Source organism: Zootermopsis nevadensis, unplaced genomic scaffold (assembly GCF_977971745.1).
Source record: "Zootermopsis nevadensis isolate Lab colony 2312 unplaced genomic scaffold, Znev_1.0 Znev_ptg000061l, whole genome shotgun sequence".
NCBI classification, from domain to species: Eukaryota; Metazoa; Arthropoda; class Insecta; order Blattodea; family Termopsidae; genus Zootermopsis; species Zootermopsis nevadensis.
Window position 1 is genome coordinate 18,508,246 of NW_028259192.1, and position 15,758 is coordinate 18,524,003.

General features: G+C 40.7%; 1 protein-coding gene and 1 long non-coding RNA gene across 5 annotated transcripts in view; one reads left to right on the forward strand and one right to left on the reverse strand.

Moving 5' to 3' along the window:
- The first annotated feature begins 1,270 nt into the window (after positions 1 to 1,270).
- The window catches only part of LOC110834863 (uncharacterized), a 104,760-nt gene continuing 90,272 nt past the window's right edge, over positions 1,271 to 15,758 (forward strand). The window contains exons 1-2 of one of the 4 annotated variants that reach the window (XM_087340906.1): positions 1,271 to 6,761; positions 13,011 to 13,178. In XM_087340906.1, coding sequence (XP_087197032.1) covers positions 2,006 to 6,761; positions 13,011 to 13,178 — 4,924 coding nt within the window. In that variant the 5' untranslated portion in view covers positions 1,271 to 2,005. The remainder of the gene's footprint in view (positions 6,762 to 13,010; positions 13,179 to 15,758) is intronic. The other 3 variants (XM_087340907.1, XM_087340905.1, XM_022074473.2) reach the window with 3 other exon arrangements.
- LOC110834879 (uncharacterized) overlaps positions 4,327 to 15,758 on the reverse strand; it is a 126,772-nt gene continuing 115,340 nt past the window's right edge. The window contains exon 3 of the long non-coding RNA XR_015532709.1: positions 4,327 to 4,438. This is a non-coding gene — a long non-coding RNA (uncharacterized LOC110834879). The remainder of the gene's footprint in view (positions 4,439 to 15,758) is intronic.

Sequence of the window (15,758 nt, forward strand, 5' to 3'; positions counted from 1 at the left end):
CATACCTACAGAGTGTTTAGGAAGAATATTTCAATGTTATAAACAGGAAGAAATAGATGAATAGATTAAATTACATAATCATGAGCTTGATGACAAACAGCTACTCTTCAAATCAAGGAGGAAAGAGACGGGCGGAATATGTAGCGCGGGGTGAGAAAGGCGTCGTTTTATAAGATATTACTCGAAAAAAACCTAAATTAAGATCTAGACGAAGATAGATGGATAATATAAAGCCAGTTCTTTAATAGTGTATGAGGGTGTGAAATAGCTTCCGTGCAGTCTTTTCTTCCGTAAAAGACGCAGAATTCCCTGATCAGCTGAGCGACTACCAGTTTCTCAAACGGTCACTGTTCCATGGAGTTCTTAGTACATTCTTAAATGCACAATAATAAGTGGAAAATTAGTTTAAAATTAATACACTTCTATGAGATATACACAAGTGTTTGGTTCAAGATGATCCTGTTCTGAGAAATCGTTCTAAAGCGTAGGATAAACTGGTGGACCTTAATGCAGCTCTTCATCTCGAATCTTGTTTTGAAAGAAGAATCAGACGAAGGAGATAACAAACAGTGTTGCGTGGATTTATGGCTGGATCACTGTAACATGCAGTCTGCGAAGTGCATTCTAAGCCGCGCGGGTGGCGCCAACTCAGAGGGGAGTATGAACAGTAGAGAGGTCGCAAGATTCCTGGGGGCAAGCGATTCCAACGATTTATTGTAGACTTGGTTAAAAGTGAATGTACTTCAATGAATCTATATTGCGGCGTTTTTTCGAGCTACTGAATGATTTTAAAATATGTTCGAATAAAATCAACGAGAAACAGGCACGCCTCACATAGAGATTATAACGTTGTGTTTGAAGTAAATCTATTTATTTATTTATTTACTTGCGATTTAACGACACTGTCAGTAGCTCATAGCGTCGAATGATACAATGAATAATAAATTGGAAAGGATACGGAAGGAAGCGATCGTGGTCTGTAAAGTACTTAACAAGCATTTGACAGGAAAACCACACAAAATGTGTCAGGACAGGAGTCTCCGAACCAAAACTTAAAGCTGAAACCTCCCAAACACATAATAGGATTGCTAATCATTTTCCCTCGACTTTCGATATGTTGAAATAAAGAAATTATTTTAAATATTATACCACACCTACCATACTGAATCTCTCGACTATTCGAGTCCCAAAAATTTCAACTGAATTTATAGAACAGATGAAAGCATACTTAAAGTTTCTTAGCTAGCAACAGTCTGTCGGCACTTATTGTGAGGAGCTACAGAAAAAGAGCCACCTGCAGAGGAGAGCAACTTTTGAAATTGTTTTCAGGTGCCTGCACAACAGGAAGCCCGAGCAACAAACAAATTAAACAGCAACAACGATACTCCAGCTTCAGCACTCAACGTCAACCGGACCACAAAGAAAACACTTCTATGATATAAGTAACTTTAAGTATTTTGCCAATTACAGCACGTCATAGACATAACTGGTACAGACCGCAAAGAAACTGCACAAAAGATGCAATAAACAACCAACATCGATTACAGAGTTGGTCATGCATAAAATAAAAATTTAGACCCCAGGCGTTTCATCTATATTTAAGCAGAGACGGGATACAGGACGACGCAATTTTACCTTTTGTGAAAGAAAAGTTGAAAAACATGCACGGGACTTGCAAATAAGTTTAAACGTCGCATGCGTGTTTAATTAAGAGCGCTCCAACATTTAACTGTCATGTTAAGAATTGTTACTTCCGCGTATTTAAATATTGATTCGGATCAGAATCCTGCAAATTATGGATTCATTTAGAAGTTTTGATTATTATCAAAAATCAGTTACATCGTTATTGTGCATGTGAAATTTCTTGAGAACTGTTACAGTAGCGTGTGAGAGATGGCAAAAAATACAGAAAGAAAATATCATTTTAGAAAATGTACAGACGTGGAATGTGGCTTAGAGACAAGATTGCGTGTCTATCCTAGTTGACTGCACTATCGTTACAATTATGGAGACTCAAGGAAGGTCAGATTCCACGGTGAAATTTCCTCTTTGCCACGAGATGCGAGACCTGGTGGACGAAATTCTCCACGTCCCCTGGGACGTCAGAGACACGTCTTCTTCGTCCTCAGGCTCCTTAAGTCCTAGGGCTCCATTGGCGGACATATCATCGGAGCTACAATATTTTAATATTCTGGAAAAAGAAGATTTGTTCCAGACGGCGTCGAAATGTGTAAAAACAGATGGAAATATTAAGAAAATCGCGGAATTAGAGACGGAGAAATATAAGGACGCATTTAGAAATAACTCAGAGAAGGTTATAATCGGTTATGGCCCTGGAATAGAAGAAAATAGGCCTAAATGGAACGTACACAACGAAAACACAGAGAAGATTGTTGTGAATACAGAATTAGAGGCGCAAGAATACATGTGGTCAGTTACAAACAATGAATCTGGCACGGATGAGGGAATTTGTAGATTCGAAAGAGAGAAATGTGAAAGTAAACTGGACAACAATCATAAGAAGATTGTGATGATATCAGAAGCAGGAGAAGAAGAATGTCAGGAACCAAGTAAATTGCGCGCTTTAGATCATTCTACGGCGGTCTTAGGAGTTGGAAGAGAAGACTGGGAAGGAAGAATGCAAGGAGACAATAAAGAAATGGACGTTACATTTTCAGAAACAGATCAAAGAGAGTATGAAAGAACGACTGTAAGTGGAAACATGGAGAATATCGAACTTGTATCGGGAGTAGTGACAGGAGGGCCAGTGCGTTGTGTAACTGAAGAAGGAGCGGAAGACAATGCGGAGGATACAGAGTATCCAGCCAGCGTGTCCAGAACTGGAAGCCCACATAGGAGGACAATAGCTGCTGGAGATAGGGGTGCTGTCCCACAATGCGTGGGAACCCTTGGCTTCTTCCACATGCAACCGGAAACGGAACAGGTGGTGTGGGGGTCAAGACGAGCATCCGACCGTGACCCTAGCATTAGCGCGCCAGAAATTTATCATCGTGCAGATATCAGTGCTGCTCATAGCTGTGGGAATGTTGAACAAGCCATTATATCAAGTGTTATTAATGCAGTACGCAAATATATGGACACTGAAAACATATACAGAAATATAAGTCCGGTGTCACTAAACAACGCAAACGTTAAACAGTACCGTGTGCCACCAGATATGATTGATGTAGAGATAAAAACAAACGTTGAAGATGAAAACGAACAAATTGTTGCTGTGGTCACTGGAATATCTTCTATTGTTGACCAGCTCTATACGAATCCGACTCTCAATGTTGCTTCACCAGAAGACAGTACAAGTAATGAATATTATGTCATTAGTGATGAAAACGAATTAATTAGCGCTATAAACGGAAATTCAACAATTACGGTCGGATTGAATGTGGCAAGTGAACAACCAACCGTCAGTGTTGGCGATGTGAGAGTGGACATACATATTGTTGTAGGGGACAGAATGATATCGCCCATAACAGAACCCCCGTACAATGAAGGGATAAGCGATGAGGCGTTTAGTGGTGCCGATTGTATTAATGTTTCAGTTAAAGACGCTGTAGACGTTACAGAAGATCTGTCTAAAACAGAAAATGTTCATTTTGGAGACGAAATAGTTAGTGTGAGCGATGACATTTTGATAAGAACACGCAGTGCTGAAAAATATGTACAGACAGACAGTGTTAGTAATTCCGACAATGAATCGGTTAGTGACGAGTCTTGTGCATTAAAGAAAATACCTTTTGTCAGTATTGATAAATTTGTTCAAACTGACTACTTAAGCCTGTCACCGTGTGAACAGAAAGTTGGTGTCTATAAAACCGATACTTCAGTTAGTTTATGTGATGTTAACATCATAGGGACACATATTGTTGACAAAGACTGTAACCAAACAGATGTTCGTAGTGTTTTGCCGTTTTCTGGAACTAATGACTTGGTTGAAGTTTTAGAACACGCTCAGTCGTTTAGTGTCAATGATTACTCTGATGAGAGAGAAGAAATAACAGGTATTAGTAACAATTCAGAACCAAGTAGCACGAATTCTAGTGCCAGAAACCAGTTCCCCCGGGTAGTATCTTCGTTGGTTAGTGCTGACGAAGCGACGGTGACGCAAACGGACGGTGTTAGTGTTAGTGCTGAGAACTTAAACGGCACGGAACACTTAAGTGGTCTCAGAATGAACTATGCCGACTCGATTAACGTTGAAAGTGATGGATGCAGGACAGCAAGTGCTGGCGAGGAGGTCCAGGAACTGACTGAGGGCCTGTCTTGCACCTTGCAGGTGCTCACTTACCGTGACCGACTGTTTCCACCATTGTGCTCGTCCTGCCTTCTCCCACAGTCTGTGGCTAGAGTTCGCCAGGGCGGCACACGGGTTCACAACTCGGCTCAGATTAAAAGTGATTCAGCTGGTGATCATGTGACATTCCTGGGACACGGTGAAGATAACCTATTGAACGTATGTGATAATGTCTTAGAACCTAAATACAGTGTCGATCGTGGACTCGACAAATTGCCTATATACCAATATCGAGATATAGTTCAAAGGCCTGTAAAATATTATCATCGACAGCTTCCGAACGACACCGAATCGGGTTCATGCAGTCTGACCGCTGCTCAGAGTAACACAGTACCTGAAGACATAACCTCACTTCTGTGTCAGCCTCTATACGGCGATTATAACGTGAGAAATGGAAGTGGTGCCACATGGTACACGGACGTTTCGTCAAGAAGACCACTGGATCTGACATCCAGCAATGATAATCTAGGGGTGCCACATAGATGTCGACAAGGCGAAGAAATGGGAAGCCATTACTCCACCCAAGAGTCCGAGGAGAGTGAGACCGACCGGTGTCATACTGACAGCGTTGGCGGTGAAGAAGAAGGGACGAACACTGATGGAGAGAACGCAGTTTTAGAGGTCACGAAAGAGGGTGCAGTTACAATTATTACAAACATAACGGATGCAGATTCAAAAGATGTCAGTTTAAGTACTAAAAGTGATTGTGCGACCATAAATACTGACCTGGGCCTAATTAATATGGGAATGAGTAATACTGGAATGCGTTTAAACAATTATGATTCATCAATGACTACAGAAGCAATGAATACTTATCTTACAGATGTCGCGTTAAACACAGCCACGATAAATAATGATTTAAAATGTTACCGGTTAAATTCTACCGATGAAGCAGCAAATGGTATAGACGGAACTAATACTGGTCAGAGAAATGTACCAAGCGCAACTTGTGACACTAATGAAACGTCGGATGTCGAAAACAAAAACGTCGAGTTAAGTTCAACGGCAAGTGGTGCAGCCACGTCTAAGCCTATTGTTCCGACTACAATAGAACAGCTGATAGGCGCCACTCGTAGCTACAACAGAAGGAACATCAGCTTCCCTTTCATTGACGAAAATGAGGACAACGCTGCTAACGAAGACACTGCGGTTGCCATGACAACGCGAGACAACATCCGTCTGGATATTGACAGGTGCGTGGCAAGTTTCCAGCGCGATCATATGCTGGATACGCTTAGTGCCTCAGGGGGCCGTGGAATCCGCTACGAATCAGCTCCTGAGGAAAATGACCTGTCGAAAAGCAAAGATATGGGTCACATAGGAGCCGTGACGGTGCCTCACTCTGATAAGGAGACACAGACTGCTGTGGATTTATCGGCAATCATCACATCAAAGGAGGCCATGAGAAATGCAGTGGATAAGGAGACTCAGACGAAAGCGGTGAATAAAGACATCGATGTTACAGAGGCCACGCCGACAAAGCAAACAGAGTGTACAGAGGGGCACGGCGCATCTGAGAAGGCAACAACAGAGATGGCCACAGAGACCAAGCAAAGAATCGAGGAAGAGGGAACAAAGCTGGATATGTGCGTTAGGCACCCGTGTGCCGCCCCCAGATCGACGGCGTCGCCAGTATCGACCGCGGATGAACGGCGCACGAGCAGTGGCGACATCGGAAGTGAAGCGGCGCATGACGGTACTATCTGCGCCGCAGCTGACAGTTCGGAGCAGTACGCCCCGGAGAGTGGACGTGCAGAACCGAGTAGAAACGCAGTCCCTAGGGACCAGGCACCAGTCCACCGTGCGAGTGATGCTGCAGTCCCTAGGGACACAGTGAGTGCAGTGGGCAACAGGTGTTGTGATGCCATGCGGCAGAAGAACAAGACCAACGACAACGACGCAGCCCCCGCAGACAAACCCGTCATTATCGCCAATGGCGGAACCAGCACGGAGGCGGCGTCGGGGGCGGCGAACGACTGCAATGGACACGTGAACAATCACCATCACCACTCGACGGCCAGGTCGATCTTAAAATCGGTACTCAAGAGGACAGGCAATGGGGGACACCACAAGAAGACCCCGGGTAGTAAAGCTGCTCCCGTGCCCGTCCCGCCTCCCCCACCTCTACAGCAGCCTCCGCCCCCACAGAATCAGCCTGCCCCCAAGAAGAAGCACCGCGTTCAGTTCGACGAGTCGAAGAACAAGTTCTTTGACGCAGACTATGTAATCCTGATACGAGAGGAGGACGATGAGGAGGAAGAGGAGGAGGATGAGGAGGGCGAAGAGGAGGAGATGGAGGACGAGGAGGAGGTCTGCACGTGTGGCGCCTCTGCCGAGGTGGGACGGCTCCTGCCCCCCATCGTGGGGATGGTAAAGACGCCTCCCCCAGCTGGCTGCGGGCGCCCCATCCAGCCCCCCGGAGGCGCAGTGCAGGTGTTACTCAGGACCCCAGGTACATGCTCACATGTGTGAAACACGTATCATTACCACAGATAAGCCAAATATTTGCAGTAATATTTTGTAGCTCGAAGACGAAAATACTTGTAAAGTCTGACAGAACTGCGTCATAACTGCGAAACGCTCTGTGTGATTCAGCGTAATATAACGATTATTTACACTGATTTTTATCTGTCGCTAATGAAAATTCACGTGAAAGTTAATTTTCACATCCACTTTCTTGCTTTATGTTTGCAGTAGGTCAGTATATACCAATCGCACAAATTCCGCAATCAAATGTCAACACTTGGTAGTTTCTTTTCTGTCTGCCATTCCCCATGAAAAAACTCCGCTCTAAATGTACGCATTCTGGGATGCCTCAACATCACTTTCAAATGGTATATTTCGCTATCACAACGGTGTGGACAAAATTTCTCTACCGTTTACAGAAACAAAGCAGTTGAGGTCAGATTTCAAATTTTCACGGCGATGAGTATGAAGACGCCTGTTTTCTGGAATGTTGCACCGTGCAGTCTGGTAGAAACTGGTCTACCTTTCAGAGGTGCTTGCTGCCTCAATTATTTGGACCATAATGATGGAGGTAGCAAGCACCTCTGAAATGTAGATCAGTTTCTAACAGTCTGCACGGCGCAACATTCCAGAAGAACTAAATGTACAGTTTTCGGTTTGATTTCAATTTGTGACCGTCGTGGATGGTCGACTTTAAAACCCATCAACGTAATATAAATGAAATTTTATCAGTTTGTCGCTTTTGAATCATCACTAAAATTTATCTATCGAGTTGAATATCGATCAAAATTGGATAGCACGGACTACCACTTTCCATTAAATCCTATCAGCAGACGTTACACAATAATAAATTCAAAATTTTATCAGTTACATGATTCTTTAACGTACTGTTTTCGAGATATTACTAAATTTATAATGCTACAATGTAGACATGCATGAGAAACACTTGTTATGGTGTTTGCTACACTTCGCTAACTGATGATCAGTTTGGCTTAAATATGAATAATGCCTAATGTGTGTTGCACGGTAATTTTGCACTTCCCTTACGTGTTATTGTTTTCGTTTTCTGCAGATAATTGCGCATAAATTGTCACAGCTGGAAAGCAGACCACCTGTCTCTACACCTTAACGGAGTGATTATAAAACTGTGGTTCGCGAAAACCTTGGGCAACACGAATTATTAGACAAGTAGGACTCTAGAAGCAAAGCGTAATGGCGGATGTTTTTGTAAAAATAATTATTTTAAGGCCAATTTAAAATTCGGGTATTGCTTCTGTAGTAAAGCGTTCGTGGAGTGATAAAGATTGTAATCACTGGCTTAAAGCCAGTTAGAGGTGTGTTATGTTCTGCAAGGAGCTTTAATTTATAAAATTTAATTAATTAGCTGCTTAATAATAATTCAATTCAATTCATTTATATAAGTGCTTGACAACAGCCAAAAAGGCCAATAACAACCAAGCACTAAAGCAGAGTACAGGATAAAATATAATAAGTAATTAATTTATTTAAATAATAATAAAAGTAAAACAAACAAACAAATGAAAGTTGATATAATTGCGTCATATTGTGAATTAAAATTAAAATTTAATTATTCGTGTTTTTTCCGTCTAATCACAATTGTATATAAATAAAATTATACATAAGATATTAAAATATCATTTACATATTTGGTACAACTTTTTACTACATGTTTCGGTTACATTGAACCATCTTCAGGTGTAAAGTTAACTTTACACCTGAAGATGGTTCAATGTAAAGTTAACTTTACACCTGACGATGGTTCAATGTAACCGAAACATGTAGTAAAAAGTTGTACCAAATATGTAAATGATATTTTAATATCTTATGTATAATTTTATTTATATAAATTGTGATTAGACGGAAAAAACACGAATAATTAAACAAATGAAACTAAATATATAAATATACCATATTAATATTAATAATAATAATTCGATTCATTTATTGAATAATATTTCACAAGTAAATGGACTAAATACGATACCTAAGTAATATACTTCAATTTAATAATTATAAATAAAATAAATAATACTAAATAATAATAATAACACTAGTTCAACAACAACAACAATAATAATACAATCTGTCCTACAAAAATGTCGTTATTCCCAAATTTAAAATGCATTCTCGTTTCTACATCTATTAAAGGAATAGAGTGTGATGTGCTATTAAAACTTCTATAAATGTGCGAAATAATAGTGACAGTGGACGCAAAACAACTCCGAGCTCGAGCTTCATCACAGTAAGATAGAAAGTTGAAAAGGGGAGTGGGACTTTCATCCACTGACTTGCATTAAACTGTATTTTGTGAACCAAAGGAACAATAACAACGCAGGCACGCGCTTTGTCTGTTGATTCTCCTCCGTCCTACGTGTTTGTAACGGCCAACGATGCGTCAACTGTAATGCCAAATTGTTTCGTGTCTGACATTTTAATGCATGTTAGGGCAATTCTTGAGAGCCTAGTCTTCACTGAATCAAGCAGAATGAGATGAGCGGGTCTTGTAGCACGATGTAGCACGTTGAGATGAGAAATCCATATATTTTAGTTGGAAAACCTAAAGACAAGTAGCAACTTTGGAGACCCAGGCATAGATGATAAGATCATATTTAAATGAATCTTAAAATAACAGTGGGCTCTTGTGAATACGATGATGAACGTTGCGGTTCCAGAAAAGCGGACAATTCTTGGCTAACTGTGCAACTGTTATTTTCTTCAGAAGGACTCTGCTCCATGGTGTTAGAGTAAGTTAGCCGGGCGATAAACCACTTTCTGACTTATGTTCTGAAGAACGAATAGGCCAATTTCTCGCCCCTCCACATAAACATTGGAGCTGGTGAGTTTTTAAACAGTCTCCCTCGTTAATCATTCTTAAGAATTCTACGATTTCTTATTCGACATTACGTAATCCCTTCAGTTCATAAAACGTTGTTAAATAACTAGGAAAACAATTTTCATAATGACTTGAACAAATACATTTCTCTACTGGTCTGTGACGAGTGATCACCTGTTGTTGTCCATTAATAAAGATTATTAGCTGCATGTGTCACGTTTTCACTTCTACTTTCTAGTGAAATATTCAGGGGCGTGAACAACGAATATTTGTATGTGAAAGGTGAACATTTTTAAACCAAAAATTATGCGTTGTTACACTGAACAGACATAATTACAGACGGTTCTCAGATACATCTTCCCGAGAGTGACTGCGCATGTTATAAGAGGGCTTTTAAAAAACATCAGAAAAACTAATGAGATCAAGGCGATAGTCACATGTGGGCCACACTTGTTAAATAAGAACTAGTAAATCACCCGTCAATAACGACGGGAAGATCTAAAGTACTTAACATATTTTTATTGAAAAGTCTGACAAGGTAGCACACAAAAATTGGTATCATTATTTCAATGACGTTTTAATGAAGTACAATCTCAAATACGATCTTATATCGAGGTTACAGTATCACACATATCATAAATATTATCCCACAACGCCCAAAATCCCTTACCAGCAAATTATCACCAACCAAGATAGCAACATTTGGTTTTTATAGAGATAGATGAAGTCCCTTAGAGAAGGGGTCCCCTCATTTGAGTTCAGTTGCATTAATAAGTTACCTCTTAAATATGTAGATATAAGGCCGTTTATTTCACTTGAGAAAGTTGATAACATGGCGTCTTACGGTGTTGTCGGTAAGAGTATCGACGCGACACTTGGCGTCCGTTTTCCATGTTTTCGGTGGCGTCAAGATGTACCAAATACAACGTATTGAGTTAGCGTCGTGACAATTTGTGTCGCAAAGCGCGGCGTCAGTTTTGCAGCGTCATTTTCAGTGACATCCTGAGGCTTACCTGCAAAATATGGCAGGATTTACTATCAGCTATGATGAATCTTTGGTTCAGATACCAGAGAATTAAGAACGGAGACAGTTGCCACTACCTGCTGTGACGGTTCTTATACGGCATCCTCTTGGCTCTGCTTAAAACTACGTAGTAAAATGAAACAGGGAGTGTCCAGGTATGTAGACATTTTCGATGTCATTTAAAGAAATTAATAATTAGTGCAGACAATAAAAATTAATAAAATGCAAAAGTATTGCTTTCAAATTCCAGAATACAAAATGTTGATAAAGCCAGTGCTATTTAGAGCTTCAGTACCATTGAAAAAATTTGGTATCCACAACTCTAGAAGTCATTATTAATTTCGAATACGTACCTCTAAATCCATATAATGTCGAGTGTTTTACAACACAATAAAAGAGGATTTGCATTTAAAAGTCTGAATATGACATTCACCTCTTCACGGGCGTCGTTTTCCTGACAGATATCTTTGCTTTACGTCGAAAGAGTTATTTTCGGATAGACTTTCACGCTTATAATTGCGTAGACCTGTGTTTTATTTTATTTTTCATATATATATCTGCTTTCTGGTTAACAAATGCTAGTTTACATTAATCACAAACATTTAAATTCAGACTAGTCATGATGAAAGAGGCTAAACTACGTTCTAATACGAAGATGGTTTTCATGTGGAATGTTGCGCCGTGTATTCCGATAGATACCGACCGAAGTTTCAGAGGAATTTAATGCCTCCAGTATTAGGGGGAAGGCAGTAAGCTCCTCTATCTTCCAGACTACACGGTTCAGCAAATAGAAAGACAGCCATCATCATACTCGTCGTCGCCTTCAGAACCTGAAATCTTACCTGAACTCACATTATGTGTCTGCGTGTATACACGTACAAGTAGCCTGCGTTATTAAATAAAACTTCGAGCATGGGAGCATCCATCCATGCTTCGTAAAATCGAATTTTATTACATTTTTCAACAGCAGTTCATCATACTGCGCTACCTCACGTTTCGGTGTTCTCTGACACTACATGAAGCAGGATTCACACCGAAGAAACTAGCAACAGGCATCAAGCGATAGGCGGTACGTGATATATATCGCCTGTACGTTCACACGAAATCATCGAAATTGTCAGTTTGTGAAAATGTCGAATAACATTATCATTGTATTCCCATATGTTCTATAGTTTGTATGAATTTATTAATCCTTTACTCTTAAATTATGGCGTAAAGGCTGTTTCTTGTTGCTAGATTATTCGGTGTAAACGTTAACCAGTTTAACCCTTTAAAGCCCAATCGTAAGTAGGCCCATGTGTTGTTTACCTGCTTAACAATCACTAACTGCACATTTCGTATTTATGGGTCTTGTATGATCCTCAGTGTAAACAATGTTTTCTTAAACAACATTAACTAGTTTATCTTTGTAATGGAGACGCGTTGTTTTCTTTGAGGTACAGACCGAATTCGTAAGTATTATTTGGATGAGCTTCGGCTTCAAAGGGTTAATTAAGTAAGTTTTGCTCTCGCAAGATTTCTAAGCCTGAGTCAAGCAACAGACGCCCTGAGCTGGAAAATGCACGGTAACTGCAAGCCGCCGTGAACAGGATGCAGACCGTGAGAGGAATATCTCCGTAAAGCGAAAGTAGCCAAACTTTACGTACTGCTAATTCTGGGGCTTCACAAATATGCTCGCCCATTCGCCACGGACGAGTTAACAGAAACCAGTGGCAAGTTTAAAAATAATTGTATCATGCATACTTTAACCACTTGGGACACCTACGTGTAGGGGAGACCGGGGCACATTGCAACAAATGTAAGTTCTGTTTCTTTTCTCAGTAGAATTTAGTCATTATATTAAAATTCTCAATGAATATCAAACACATCCTATTAACCGTTCATTTTATTGCAATAATATTCAAGTCATAACATTACAAAAACATGATGTGACTGTCGTAGCCTATTTTAAGAAGAAGGTCGTTACCCTGTAAAAAGGGAGAAAGTCACTAAAGTAGCATTGTGGATAGAACTGAAAGTCAAGTCACAGGTGTTCTTATCTATATACCTCGATCGTCAGCTCGATATGACCTTTGTTGAGTCAATTGTTTAAACAAGTTCAGTCTGGAGATAACTTACACCGCACAGACAAACGATTTTCAATTGAATAACTGCACACAGCTCATTATGACATTTCGGTATTCAACAATAACAAGACACGTCCACTTCTGCACCCAGGGCGGCAAAGTGCTGAAAACAGGCACTGTGTGCGCTTGGCAGAAGCGTATTCTTACCCTCCTTCCCCACAGCACAGTTAAATTACGTTAGGTTGCGTGACCTCGTCGGCTGAGAAGTGACAATGGTGATGGTGTTTGCAGGAAACGTATCCAAGCGGGACGCTACGACCCTGGCCGGGGGTCCTGGGTTCGACCTCAACATTCCGGAGAACTGCACATTTGAGCCGCCCCTGGAGTTCATTGACCAGGTGACTCTGAGTCCCCCCGAGGGCTACAAGGACGTGGTGCGCCATCACAATCACCCTTCCGGTGAGTACGAAATGCCTGATGATGTAATTATTACCAGAAACGCCAGTTGTGTATTTTATGTACTTTAGGAGGGAGCATGAGTGCCACCAGGATTTTATCCGTGAGGGGGGAGACATAATATTTACTTACAAACTGACGTTTAAGCCCAAGTTGTTAAACGAATTTGTGTTAAGGATAGACAAACAGTTTTTCTTAATTATTTTAATTTGGTATTAATACTCGGTCTTTGTCTTTTTTCTTTTTAAACTCTTTTCAATTTGTTCTTTTAATCCACCAGCGCAGGAGGGGCGATGTCTGGCTTGTGCTCCCCTACCGACGAACACGAGAGAAATATCAATTTGCGTTATTTTGCTCCGTTATTTGTGCAGGTAACATTTTCTCCATACTAACCTCACGGTATGTTACAACTGTATAGCCGCACAAATTCGCCCGGACTACAGTATATAGAACTGATATTATGAGCCACTACTTCGCACCTATTTATTTGAAGTCAGCTGACAGGAAAACGAACTTCTATCCACTAACCGGGGTCTGTTTCGGTTGGGGCCCGATCAGTGTTAAAACACCAACTCCCCGCCCCCAGCATTCACGCGGTGTGACGAAGTCCCATTGTTTACACCCAGTGAACACCATCACAATGAAGCGCGGTCTCCAGAATTGCATGATGATTCCTTCTACAGATGTCAACGGATTTAGCGATGGGTCTCTGCAGTGATTTCTTCTGCTTCCTGACATTACGCCATTAAACTCACTGCGCAGTCGCAGACATGTAAATGACGTTCTTCATTAAGCCATTTTAATTAATTATAGAGTCGTATAATTTAATTTTTGTTTCAGCTCTTTGTACACTTGGTACAAGTTTAATAATTTGTTTCGGCTCTTTGACATCTGCAATAAGCAATAATATGTCGCTAATTGTTTTGGATCCCTAGGCAGCTTTTTATTTCAGCTCTTCTGTTTTGACTAATTGTACATCTGCAATAACAGTTTGTTTTTAGCTCTTTTTACAACTGCTACAATTGGCTGTTTCAAGTTTACCATAATAGGAACACACTCCAACATCTTGTTCTCTGCCCCTTAAGTTCATTCGTAGTAATAAACAAGCAAAAGAGTCGAGCTTTCTGACAACTTCGGCTGCCACAAATGTGCAGTTTAATTTCGAAAATGTCGACACTGTGGCGAAAGAATTCAACAACGAAACGTAGTTGGAATCCAGGAAACTGCACCCATAACTTAAAATAAAGACAGAACCCCAACACCATATGTGGCAGGACCTGATACCAGCAAAAGTTATTTGTGTTCAAAACAAAATTGGCGTATTCAATGCATACATTTTGTTTAAACATTTTTCGACATGATGAATGTTTAGCAAGATACGAACAAGAAACATAATTCTTGGTTGTGGGAAGTTTCATTCAATTCTTATTGAATACAAACGTCAATTAGAACTCATTCTACTCTACTTCGTCACCTAACTTCACTCGTATGTGAGTCTTCCAGTTTCCGACACCGCTGACTAAAAACTACGGATCAGATACGCAGGACTGGAAACTGAAACATAGAAAATGTTTTGAATGGACACGGTTAAGTCTTGCAAGTGTTTGGCCCGTACACCACACTGACCATTGCGGCATCTTACTCCATGTCTGTGACGTCATATCGCCAGACACCTGGGCCGTCGGTGATTCACTGCAGTCATTGACTCTTAGCCCTAGTTTTTTCTTCGTAATTTGCCTTTTCCGCCTGATGGCTTTTGCTGTCAGCGCCATCAGATAAGCCGAACTCTAAACTAACTCTACTGGAATAACGCATCCATTTATAGCATCCCTTTCTAACCCGCCTCAGATGTCATCGTCATTCACAAGTCATGAGGAAATGGAGTGTTCAAACGGAAGGCTCGTCGCTGCTAAAACAGCACACAACCTCTTCTGAGCCACCTCAGATTCGCACAACCGCATTCTCAGAACACTAATATTGATAGAATTATTCTGAATTTCTTCAACGGACTGTAATAATAAGGTTACCCAGAATATTTTCTGCAGTGTCTTTGGTGTCATCCCACTTGCCGATCATACGGACAGAACCATTGCCGCATTTCCAGTTCCTACGATAATGTGACTTTAGGGTCTTATCGGATAAGTGTACATATTTTTTATAATCGTCACAATTATTGTTCTGCCGACCGTCTGGTGGAAAAGAAAACAAATATTTTAACAATACATTGGACTGTAAAACTACATCAATTTTCCCGTTAGAAATAACTCGTAACTAGCATATTAATTGTATTTCGATACCGAACACACGTCAACGTAACTCTAATATTCAATTCGGTGTTGAATCTGTACTAACCTTTCAGAAAGAAAGCGAACCGCAAGTTGTAGAGATCTTTTAACGCAATTGGGTGGAATTCGTGACGAATTCTTTCGTTGTGGTTTGATTCAAAAAGCATACCATGATAACTCAACTATTCAGTGCAAAGCAGCAGTCTCTACTAGCTTCACAGCATAAGAGCGAACCTTAAAACTCACAAACCTCCCACCGCAGTTTGATAAAAGTCGCAGATTACTGTTTCGCTTCGTT